This window comes from Dermacentor silvarum, chromosome 11, assembly GCF_013339745.2.
Source record: "Dermacentor silvarum isolate Dsil-2018 chromosome 11, BIME_Dsil_1.4, whole genome shotgun sequence".
Lineage (NCBI taxonomy): Eukaryota > Metazoa > Arthropoda > Arachnida > Ixodida > Ixodidae > Dermacentor > Dermacentor silvarum.
Window position 1 is genome coordinate 64,869,675 of NC_051164.1, and position 12,587 is coordinate 64,882,261.

General features: G+C 47.3%; 2 protein-coding genes across 2 annotated transcripts in view; one reads left to right on the top strand and one right to left on the bottom strand.

Moving 5' to 3' along the window:
* Positions 1-8,850, bottom strand: part of LOC119434130 (UDP-N-acetylhexosamine pyrophosphorylase) — a 77,578-nt gene extending 68,728 nt beyond the window's left edge. The window contains exon 1 of the mRNA XM_049658658.1: positions 8,710-8,850. The gene's annotated coding sequence lies outside the window, so the exon portion shown is untranslated. The remainder of the gene's footprint in view (positions 1-8,709) is intronic.
* LOC119434131 (cell cycle control protein 50A) overlaps positions 1-12,587 on the top strand; it is a 46,904-nt gene that overhangs the window by 25,347 nt on the left and 8,970 nt on the right. Inside the window, exons 2-6 of the mRNA XM_037701455.2 lie at positions 8,732-8,997; positions 9,414-9,547; positions 9,646-9,780; positions 10,714-10,906; positions 11,578-11,706. Coding sequence (XP_037557383.1) covers positions 8,732-8,997; positions 9,414-9,547; positions 9,646-9,780; positions 10,714-10,906; positions 11,578-11,706 — 857 coding nt within the window. The remainder of the gene's footprint in view (positions 1-8,731; positions 8,998-9,413; positions 9,548-9,645; positions 9,781-10,713; positions 10,907-11,577; positions 11,707-12,587) is intronic.

The following is a 12,587-nucleotide window of genomic DNA, read 5'->3' on the forward strand; positions in this document are numbered from 1 at the left end:
TTAAAATTGTATATTGCATCGTGTTTTAATTTTTATTTTTCTTTCGTTCAACTGTTCGGCTAACGTTAGCCGGGACATCCAATACAGTCGAACTCGGATATAACAAATTATTGCGTATAACGAACAGGCGTAAAATCCGCCTCACAAATGTTTAAAATTTTCATCTTATATACGCGTACATCGAATTATTGTTATATCGAACTATTTCGCGATGCCCTTCGAGTTCGATATATCCGGGTTCGACCGTACACTGTAGATGCTCGTAAAACAGTACGAAAAACACCACGGCCAAAGTCACGGCGCTCCCAAATTTCGGGAAACAAGGGGCGTTCCTTAATAACTTATCACGGCCCCTTATAGGTCTGCAATATGACGACCAAATTTAACTGTAGCGCAAAACGACGGAGTATATACAACTATCGAAGAAGGATTTTTTTTTTGTCGATATACAGTTAAATACGGCTGCATCTACCCTGTAATGCTTTACTGTAAAGCCCCGAGGGCAAAAAAAAAAAAAAAAAAAGCACGCAGTCGACCCTCTCTTCCGAAGGAGACGCTGGCGTGGGAGCCGTCCCTTCCGCCCCAGCATTTTTTTGTATTTATTTTGTTTCTGTCATTATAAACCTCCCCTTTTCCTTTCTTTTTTTATTATTTTGATAACGAAAAAAAAGGAGATGACACGAGAGCGAGAAAACGCGCTCATTTGTGCCATATACCACAAGCGATCGGTCGGTCGGATCGGATTGGTCTAATAAATAAATAAATAAATAAATAAATAAATAAATAAATAAATAAATAAATAAATAAATAAATAAATAAATAAATCAGTCAATCAAATCAAATTTATTTGACTTTGTGGGTACACACGTCAGGAGCACAGACCGAATAGGCTTTAGCCCAGTCTAGAGGTTGGAAAGGAGGGGCGGGGGGGGGGGCAGGGCTTCATTCCAGCCTAAAGTGGGTCACAGCAAAGAAGTCGGCGAGTACAGACCGCACCGGCGCAGAACGCGCATTACTGTTTCGGCGCAGAACGCGGGGAAACGCGGACGGCGTCGGCAGCAGCTCTGCGCGTTGCCTCGTTGGTGCTGCTACAATTTCTCGCTCTCTGATTTTCTCTTTCTATCTCACGAGCATAGCGCGTGCCGCGCGCATGCTCTCCTTCCCTCTCCTTAACGTACCATGTCAAGGTAACATGTGCGCGGCACGGAGAGGAGGCGAAGCACACGTCGCTTCGCGAGGTGGTTGCTAGGCAACGCGCGGTGACGTCATCGACAGCAGCAGTTTTTATGCGGCAGCGTTAAGGGCCTCGTGTCGCACAAAATCCGGCGTCGGCTTCGGCGTTAAGCATCGGCGTCTGGCGGAAATAATCATGCCGAACCACATCATCCCGAACCACCCCGCCCACACAGGCCCTCCGCGTGGCGCAAGGCGTTAGTGAACAAAAATTGAATTTCTCAAAGTAAAATACGTCAGAAAAATCGTAAAGTACGACTTAACCACAACTTACAGGCGTGACAGCGTCGGAATCGCAAATTGGATATATGAGAAAAAAGCCTGATAAGCAGCCAGGGATCTTTGAATGATATCGCGTTCTATACTCTTAAAGACGAAGCTTAAGCGTCCTCCAATTCTGATGGTGTTTCGCTGTACTTTGGTTCTGTCATTACCCCTCCTTATTTCCCTTACCCTCACCCTCCTTCCTGGAGTGCTCTGACTTCTCTCGGACTCGGCGGATCATCAGCGGGCCTTAGCGGAGCAAGCGCTCTTCTTGACTAAGCCTTAGTGCTGGCCTTAAATAAAGTTTCTTCCTCCTCCTCCTTAGATCTTGGCAACGTTGAAGGGAATGTTGAAAACCGAGCCTTTCTAAATTTTGGACACGCGCGCGCCTCGGGGCAACAGCAAACAATTAATAAAATAACAAAAAAGGGTCCTAGGGCCTCCACATTTTGATATAAGACGGCTTAAATTGCTCCTGTAAAGATGTCTTCCCAGAAATGCATTTGTGTTTAAAAGTGAAGCCGACTTTAAGGGGATCAGTGTAAGCTTGGTCTTTGTAAGCTGGCTTTCCCACGTTGTGTGTTGCAGTGAAGCCTACTGACAAAGAAAAATGTGATGCGAACGGATCCCGATAATGCTATCGCGTTCCACTCTTAAAGGCGAAGCTTAAGCGTCCTCCAATTTTTGTACGCACTACGCGGCGCAACGAAGAGCTTAAACAGCTCCGCTGTTAAGCTCTTCGTTGCTCGAAATGTTCGAAATGTTGCTCCCAATGTTCGAAATGTAACTGGAACGCGTTCCTTTCGCATTAAAGGAACTTGTAACGGGAACTCGTTTCAAGATTGGGAAGGAACGAGGAACGACCTTTCGTTCCTGTTTCAGAGGAACGCGTAGAACACTGGTACACGCCCACGCGCATCCGTTGCCGAGTCAAGCGCGAAGTCTCGCGAAAGTGATCGTGTCCCCGAAAGTGATCGCTCGAGAATAGCGCACCAGTCCACCCAATCTATCCCCCATCACCGACAGCACTGCCGTTCGCAAGTACTCGCATACACGGGCGAAGCGTATATATACACGACAAATCAAAGCAGCTCCGTGACGCGCCACACGCGGCCCCATTGAGGCGCCCATGCGCGTCAACGCGCGGTCCCCGAGAAACAACCCGCCACAAAGGAAGAACGGCGCGGGGAGGCATATTATCGCAATGAGCGGACTCGCAACAGCACGATCCACAAGAAACGGGTCAATGAGCGCGCTTTTTTTTTTGTGTGTGTGTTTGGGTATATTGCTTGTGCTTTGAAAGACCCTGCTTGCCCCTCCTCTATCTCTCTCACCTTTATCGACCCACGGTCGTTATGCGGTCAATTGCTTAGCAAGAGATGCAGCGACGCATGTACATAATGTCGCTGCTTATCAATGCTGTCAATAAAAGAGTTACTGTATAGGCTCCCTTTAGGGAGCCTATACAGCCTATACTATCTTGTCAATTAATAATTTGAAAGCCCCGCGCGCAACGCATTGGAACTACAGAGCTTCCTACAATTACCTACAGAGGGAAAAGTGGCGCTGCGGCGGCTTTAGTAGCACGTTACATAGAGACCCCTTAATTGCACATATTCAAATTGGAACAGGGGATTCAATGCTTTAGCTGCACGCAGCGTTCGTCTGTATATAACGGCTTCCGTATAAGGGAGCCACATGAACGTGAACCCGGTGAATTCAGCTTGTCAGTCAGTCAGCTTGTCGGGTCGAATGTCGCTTAAACACTAGCGGGTCGGGTCGAGCGAGCGACGAAGCGAGTTCGACGGTTTGGCTGTTCCAATCCGGTCGGGGGTCTTGCATGCAAACGCGGTCGGGTCGGAATGCAGGTGGTGTCGGGATACATAAACTCGACTTCTGACTCGACCCGCGCGTGCTGCACGTGAAGCCACGTGCGTATAGGGTTCCCGTACATTGCTCCCGTACGTATATATTTTGCTGCTACATCATCATCGGGGCGCCCAATGAGTAGCAGCGCGACAAACAAGCGAGCCGAAGCGAGTGCCGAAAAGTTTCATAAAATATAGTCTACATACCAGGGCCACGTTGTTTCCAGAAAGAAAGTATAAATGAATAAAACTAATTTACTCCACAAGCAACATAAATGACGTACCGCAGAGTGTGCCGAAAGCAGCCTAACCGTCGCGATGTGGTGCTCCCACGTGTGCACCCTCTGCGTCGTGATGCCACGACACATACGCTTCCTGGACGACTAAATCAAAGCTGCACCTAGTAGAAATATTATACAGTTAAACAAAGAAAAAACGATGTGTCGAAATATCAGCCGAGGTGTCGGTAACGAAGTTGTTGGCTGCGCGGGGGCGGCCCGAATTAAGTGTGCTGCATGTCGAGCTAAAATAAAAGGGCAATGTTCAGTTTCGGTAAATCAGACTGAAGAAGTCAGAGCAGAAGCAAAAAAAAAAAAAAAAAAAACGTCTGCCTCCATTCCACCCTAGGTTTTTGCGCTTCCTCGTGGCAAACGTAACCTCAAACGGCGAGCGATATGGCTCCACCGTATCGGAAGAAAGAAATTTGACTGCCACCGAGGGAGGTCATTTACTGAGGGAGGTTCTGATCGCTGTTCTCACCCAGTTAGTGATGAACGCGGGAAGGTGGGTACGTTCGCGAATTCCCCATCAGCCAAAGACTACAAAAAACAAAAAAAAGTCCCGGTTTATGCTCTGCGGCGAACAAAAGGGCGCATTTTGGCAATATGAATACCAGCATGACTTCTCATAAAATTAGCATAATGGAAGAGTCGCCAAAACGCAGAAAGCGCGCACACACACGGGAACCAAGACATATGACTGACGAGGGGGGGGGGGGGGGGGGGGGGGGAAGCGCGCGGACGCATTTGTGAAAAAAAAAAAAAAACACACGTTGAGGGTATTTAGCACATAAATGTCTCCGCCGTGTTGTGTGTGCATAGTTTGATGTAGCTCTTTGTTTTCGCAAATGCGTTAGGTAAACAGAACACCATTCGATTCCGAGAAACAATCAGAAATAGTAAAGACTGCTTACAGGATTGCGTTTAACTTGTTCTACATTTCGTTTTCCTCGTCTGAGCGATGCAGATTCTACTAATAATTGAAGGTACTACATATCTTACGTAGCTATCTCACGTACGAACAGCCTTGTGAAAATGCGCCCAGAACAGTCGCGTTTCAAGAAAGCGCTTCAACGCGCCGCATGCGATACGAAATGAAAGCGGGCGGTAGCGGCCGCGCGCTTCGCTCACTAATGGCGGCCGAGAGGGAGGAGGAGAGGAGGAAACGGCGCGGAGAGGAGGAGTTTGCGCTACCTTTGCAAAATACAGGGACCTTACACAGCGTACATCCTTATTCACGTATGCCCTCCGCCTAGCGCAAGTGCGCTATCGAAGTAATTGAATTTCTGAGAGTAAAATGCGTCAGAAAACTCGTAAAGTATGACTTATATATAGACACAGCCTGCGGACATGATAGCATCGGATCGTAATTCGAACACACGAGAAAAACATAATTCTGTTACGCGGAAACACGAACACAAAGCCTTCCGCCTGCCGTTTGTGTAATGAATTTGATTAAATAATAATGGTTAATTATGCAATTAGGTGAAATACAAAAAGCGATCCGACTTGCTCCGAGCGACGGCAAACAACATTTAACTTGGTTCTGTCACCCCCGCACCCTAGCTAGCTACGTGGTACTTCCGTATTCTTGTTTTTCATTTTGGCAAAAGGTACGTGGGACACATAGTGTGGGAACATTTACGCGATAATGCATCCGTACTGCGTTTCAGCTAAAGAATACCACGTGGCAGATAATTATATTCAAACTTCGAAGCCCTCCGCTAAGTATGCTGCCCCTCACAGCCTTTGAAAGCGACAACCAATATAGACAGTGTTCATGTGACGTCACGCGCAGCCATATCTCACCGCGCCTGGTACCCAAAGATGGCGACTACGATGACGTCAGTGCAACGTATTATCACGCGCAAACTGTTTTGCTTTTTCACGGCGATTGTTTTTCACCGGTTTATCATTGTTATCGCTCTGACGTTCGACGCAAGAAGCGCATTTTGTTGCTGTCATGTTCCTTGCTTACGCCCCGTCTCGACCTGCTGGTACCCCAATATGGCATGTCCGCGATGACGTCCGTGCAACCTATGTATACCGTATGTCCCAGTTAACGTTAGCCAAGCTGCTCGACGGCACAAAATATTTTTAAAAGACGCTGCAAGGTACTATCATAAAACCTACGGTGTTAGGTTTTCAGAGGTGTGACGACTGAACACCGTACGATCTGAGATCGTATCTTGCGCCGTGTTTCATAAATCACGTTTTTTTTTTCTTATCTTTTTTCTGTTGAACAGCTCGGCTAACGTTAGCTGGGACACCCTATATGCAGGGCGTTTCAGCGAACACTTCCCAAATTTTTTAAAGGTTGTCTATTGCACGATAACACAATTCCAGTTCCTGAGCTGGTGTACTCGAAGATGCGGACACCACTTGCGCAAAAAATTGAAATGCATAATGGACTAATTAACCTTACGGACCATATTGCAATTTACAAATTCTAGCCGTGGAGTTCGCAAGGCGGATCCACTTGGAACGAATTCTCGGGATGACACCAGTTTCAAGGTATTACTTCCCGAACTTAGCGGGGAAATCATTGGTGTTCCAGTTACTTTCTTAACAAAACGTCGTTTTATGCACTAGGAGCACAAAAGCAACTGGAACGCCAATGCATTTCTCCGCAAAGTTCGGGAATCAATATGTCGAAACTGGTGTCATCCTAAGAATTAGTTCCAAGTGGATCCGCCTTGCGAACTCCACGGCTACAATTTGTAAATTGCAATATGTGCCGTAAGGTAAATTACTTAAAAACTTAATGACTTAACTTTTGTTAATTAGGCGGTTATATTCATTTCAATTCATTGCGCAAGTAATGTCCGCCTCTTCGTGCAGCTCATGAACTAGAATTGTGCTATCTGCCACAGGCAACCTTTAAAATTTTTTGAAAGTGTTCGCTGAAACATTCGGTATATAGCGATTCCGGCTAAGCAGTCAATACAAACCCTGAGATCACCCGCGGCGCTGGCTCAGTGCATGACTATATGGCTTTCTGCTGCAGAGCACGAGGTGTCAGGTTCGACTCCCTACTGCATTTCGATAGGGGCGGAATGCAAGAACGCTCGGATTCAGGTGCATGTTAAAGAACTCCGAGTGGAACAAGGTTAATCTGAAGACTTCCACACTACGGCGTCAATCACATCACCATAGTGTTGCTTTTGGAGTTAAATCCAATCAATCAATTAATCGATCAATCAATCAATAAGGTCCGTGGGCACAGTGGGGAGAAGGGCGCTTCGACCACCTTCCGAGGAACCGGGCTTCGATTGCACGCGCAGCTACCCGCGAGCTATTCCCGGCAGTGCTGAATTATTGAGCGCGTATTGTCAGCGGCACGATAGCTGCCGCAACGAAGTTTTTTTTTTTTTTTTGTCTCGCTCCTCGCGAGCGCCATTTGCGAAGCCTGATCAGGTGACCGAGCAGACGACGTCAAAAATCAATGACGTCACGGCGCGCTGGTGCAGAAACTTCAAGGCGGCGTCGCCACCTCTGCGTCTTCTCTAACACGTACGCCTTCTCGGAAAATAGAAGTCGCTTTTTTTTCTTTTTGATATTGTATAGAAGCTTAATTTAATGACTCAGCTAACACTTACATTTTTTTTAGCATTTCCTTAAAGCTAGATGACATTTTGAAACAGGTGTCGACCCTGTTTGCTTCAAGGCTAAACTGTTTTGCTGACTTCGTTATTTCCCATTTCCATAGCTGATCCCTCGCCCACCCACTTTAGGGCTGTTCAAGTCTGTCGGCCTGCGCGAATATATAAAAAGCTTGAGTATAAATTTGCATAGCATGAATAACTTAGTCCAATACTGCATGTAACAGTCATTGTAGGTTGTGAAACGAAAACGTACTGCCCCACCCCCCTAATGCCGAGAAGGACCCTTAGCGTAAACAAATCAATAAATAAAACGTGCTTATCGCACTGGCATAAAATATAAGCTTGGTGCGGAAATGTGCTTATTCACGACATCACTAGCGTCATGCTACAGCCATTGCACACCTCAAGAGTAGCCGTGCAATTTCCTGTAGGCTGCACAAATAATTGTGCAGCCGTCAACTTTCAACGCGCCGGCTTTGCATGCTTTAACTGAAATTATGCAAATTGGATCACTATGAATACTTGACATTTACGCGACGACGGCGTTCGTGATGCTTCGACTCGTTATAAACATTTGTGTATTTGCAGCATTCGCGAAACAGCGAATATCGCGCATCGGTGTCTGACACGTCTGAATTGTTGATAGCACTGATCGATCTTTGTTTCGTCGAAACGCGCGAACACTCGATCACAACGCTTATAGTCTGCGCGAACGAGCGTGTTTATTGAACAGCCGTCGACGATATGCATACGCATATGTTTGCTGTGTGTGTACAATGAATCCAGCAGCTGCGTATCGTTAAATGTCATATAAGCACGCGCACTGCAGCTAATTCTCGGGACGAGCTTCGCGCTTACATTCCAGCACACAACTGGCTTTTGCTAACCAGTCAGCTGTCCGCATGCTTGACGTATATCGCTTCTACGTCACGCATATACTATCGAGGAAATTAGACGCATTGATGCTCAACCGAAAACAGAACACGGAAGTCTTCTATATATACCATGTAAATAGTACCGCATACGCGAGTAGCACCAACAAATACAACAAACACTCGTCAATGTGGTTGTCGCGTACAAAATTCGCAGGCGCAGGTTAAAAAAAGGATGCAGCAGAAAGGAAAGGATGCCGGTGATTGCAGAGGAAGATGAGAATACAACAGATTCGGTTGCATAGCTGCATGCAGCATGCTGAGTCGCGCTGCTGTCAACAGTGCTACATATCGTGCAACCACACACGAACCACTCTTTACGAATAACTCTCTACGGCTGCATAAAATTGCAAGACCGACGTCGCGACGAGACAGGTGTGAAATGCGTGTATCAGTCTGAGCCAGAGGGGCCGGCATATACTCATGCTAGGGAGAGCCAAGCTTGGCCGTTCGCGGCCGCCGGAATTCGGGGTGCAGCGACCCGCGGTAACAATCGGGCGAAGAAAGTTACGCGTACCGCCCACCGTACCGTTTGTGTGTTTCTTCCGCAGAACCCGTCCGACGACGTCCAAGGACCTCGCGACGTCGTCGCCGCCGCAGTCTCGGCCGCTGGGGCCTCCTCCTCGCAGACCGAAGCAGAAAGCCGCGGCCGACGAGCTCTCGTCCTGCGAAGGAGGGACGCCCGTAGCCGCCGGAAGTTGTCACGACCCGTTTCTGTCACGTGGGTTGAATGACGTCACGGTCAACATCCGGCGGTGCCGTCGTCGTGCGGTCGGAAAGATGTCGAACCCCGAGCGCAAGAGCAAGAAACCCTCGAGTGAGCATTAATACTTTTTTTTTCCAGCTGTACCCTGTGCGATTTACCGTCGTTGTACTGTACGGTCGATTCGTTGTCGCACGGTTGACGGGAATGATTCGCGCCTGTCGCTCGAGCGTTTCGAGATGCAGATCGTGGACCGCTGGAAAGTGTGAAATAGGGCGTCGATCACGATTCTCGGTACAGAACGATCTTCACGGTCCTTCATGAGGTCATTAAGCGAACGTTTGGAGTGCGGGGCTTGTTTTGATCGTGTTAGCAGACGCCAAACGCTTTGCCAAAGTCACAAACCTATCTGAACACTGTAGCAAACAGATGTCGGTTCACTGGCGCGGTCGACATAGCCTACCTCGTCATACTGGCGTGCTCGTCAGATCGGCGAGCAGTTAGTATAAGAGTCGTCTCTGTTTGTGCAGGCAGTGCTTTCAAGCAGCAGCGGCTATCGGCATGGCAGCCGATTTTGACAGCGGGCACGGTTCTGCCGACGTTCTTCGTCATAGGCCTTGCATTCGTCCCCATAGGCATCGGTCTGCTAGTTTCGTCCAACGAGGTAATCACGCTGAGAGGAGGTGTCGCCTCCGCGTGGACGCGTTTACAGCCCGCATTTTTCGTTGGTGTCTTGTCGTAAAACATTCGAACGCCATGCAGGTGCAAGAGTTCCAGTTTGACTACACGGACTGCAAGGAGAAAGGCAAGAACGTGACGTGCGCATCCGTCATTCAGAACGACATCAAGAAGACGTGCGTATGCCTCGAGCGCATCACATTGCCCGAAGATTTCAAGGTGAGCGTCGCTTATCGGTGCCTCAGTTTTCTGCACGTCGTTACGTAGCGTCGACGCATTCTAACCGAAATCTCTCGTGGCAAATGTATACGAAACTGTGTGCGTGTTTTCTGTGCCGTTCATTGCGGTGTGGAAGTCTGTTTTAGTGAAATTATCATGATTCAGTCATGCAACACGACACCTGCTGTGTCTCTCTGTGTAGGAATGTCTATCGGCTCGCAGAAAGTGAACTCTTTGCCTTAAATTTTTGCAAGGTACAGTTAGCATTGGTCAGATAAAATGGCCTCACTTTTTACTTTGAAATACTTTGAGAGATTTTTAAAAAAAATTTGTAACCCCTACTTATTACACATAACCAAGTGATGCAACTCATACTTGTGCAGTAATTTGTGCTTGAAGGTTGATTACGCGTCCCCATAGATATTGTTGTGCCCTGTACATTCTTTTTCGAACGATATAAAGAAGACACCAAGAATGAAACGGCCTATGAAATAAGTTATGCAGAGATCCACAATGTCAGCGAAGATTTATACAAAGCAAAAGAGCTGTCCACTAACTGAAGCAGGATGCTACAAGGAGAGCCTTATCAGTTTCTTCGTAAAGCAAACCTTGCAGTTGGCCACTCCATTTCTGAGGCTTTCGTGTTACCATCTGAGCTAAGCAGAAGGCTACCAGATGGCACCACAAATGCAAAGTAACAAAAGACATACGTTCAGCAGAAACGCAATACAGAGAATCAATGAAATAACCTTGGGTGAAGAGCACAATATGGGACGAGTTTACTCAAACCATTTTGTTCTCCTCGAAAGCCAGCTTAACAGTAATGTAAGACCAAATGTTGCTGACTATGACCCCCTTTCCATCACCTGCTTATGCAACATTGTCGCTCAAAGAAGAGATGTTTAAATGGTCTTTTACTTTCGCACGTCGCAGTCGGAAGTGTACGTGTACTACGGGCTGACCAACTTCTACCAGAACCACAGACGATACGTGAAGTCCCGGGATGACACGCAGCTCCTGGGCAAGCCACTTCAGACGAACCTCGACTGCGAACCCTTTGCACAGGATCCCAAGACAGGGCAACCCATCGCACCCTGTGGTGCTATCGCAAACAGCATCTTCAATGGTTAGCTCCCCGTCTTTCACCACCGTTCTTTCAGTAAGGTTATGAACGGGCAGAAAGTCTGATGTGACGCTTCGTCTTTTCTGATTTTCTGAGCAGTTGCACTCCCAAGAAGTTGATGCCCACACCGTAAGCATTCGTAGCGCACATCTCATGACATGCCTGCTTAGTTACAGATATAGCGGACCAACAGAACTTGCAGTTTGTAGAATGTGTAACGGGACGAATTCTCGTGCCCCATTCCTTCACAGACCACTTTCTCATTTCACAGCATGAAAATAGGACAACTTGCCGACCTGTGCTTCTTTGCGCATGTGCCCATTGTACTAAACACCCTCCTCTGTGACTAGGCCTCATAGCACAAACTTCCAGGGAACACTAGTTACGTTTAGCACTTCTTTGCATTGCCAATAAGTAATCCAGAATATATCATTCTAGAAGGTATCACAGTCGGTTTCTTTCTTAAACTTCATGTTACGGCTTCCTGACAGCAGCAAACACTTATTGTCATATTGCTACTCTGAAAACAGGTTGTCAAGGCAAAGTGCAAAGAAGCCTCTTAGGCATTTACAATTCTTGTTTTATTATCATTTATTTTTTCATGAGGGACCCCTAAATGTGTGTGATATGGGTTTTACAGCTTGTGCTTTTTTTTTTTTGTGTGTGCTGCTCAGACACGCTGACTCTCAAGTACCGTCACAAGCAAGACCGGGATGGCATCGAAGACCCCACCACGGTGCACATGTTATTCGACAAGATTGCCTGGCCGACCGACCGCAGGGTCAAGTTCAGGAACCCACCAGGTAGGTTTCGAAGGCCGTTCAAGCACCAGCTGCATGAAACATCGCCTTGCGGCTGTGATTTTTGGTGCAAGCATCGCATGACATCTGCCGTTGCAGCAGCATATGGAGTAACAATGCTGTGTTTGTTAATGCTCAACTTTGTACTATTGTCCTTTTTTTTTCTGTTTCCTTCCTTTTATAGTATACAATCAAGCCTCATTGTAACAAACATGGCTATACCTAATTGTTGGTTATCACAAAGTGAATCTTAAATTTGGCTGGCCAGGCTTTACTTCCGTGAGTTGTCTGCTGCTATGATGGAAACAGTCTGCTTGCTGCCTGTTGTACCACACTTTTGGTGACATTCTTAGCCCATTTGACATCATCACCCGCCTCCTTCATCTTTCCTTCTGAATGACATTTTTAGCCCTCCATGGTGGCTCACAGTGGCTGAAGACACTCTTCTGCTGGCTGAGGATAAAGCCAGGTGTTCAATTCCCAACTTCAGCTCATGCAAAAACGCCGGCGTACCGCACTTTGGGCGCACATAAGAAGGACCCGGGGCAGCCAAAATTAATATTGAGACCTCCATTACCGCACCTTTCATAGCCACCAGAGTGTCAAACTGAAACACTTATCTCAAACTGAAACTCTTATCTTCAGCTGAACAGGAGCCAAACCGGAACATTTTTGGAGGAACCATTCTTAACTGGTTGAACCACAGGTACTGCCTGGGGTTGTTGTTGCTGAAATTCTGCGACCGCACATGCCACTGCGTTGACAAGAGCAAACCACGCCTCTTGCGTTGGCACTGTGTACGGAATGCAGCCTCGGGAACTGTCACAGGGATCTTTTTAGCTTGGTCAACTGTAGGCATTGTCGATGCGCACTTTCAAGACAGA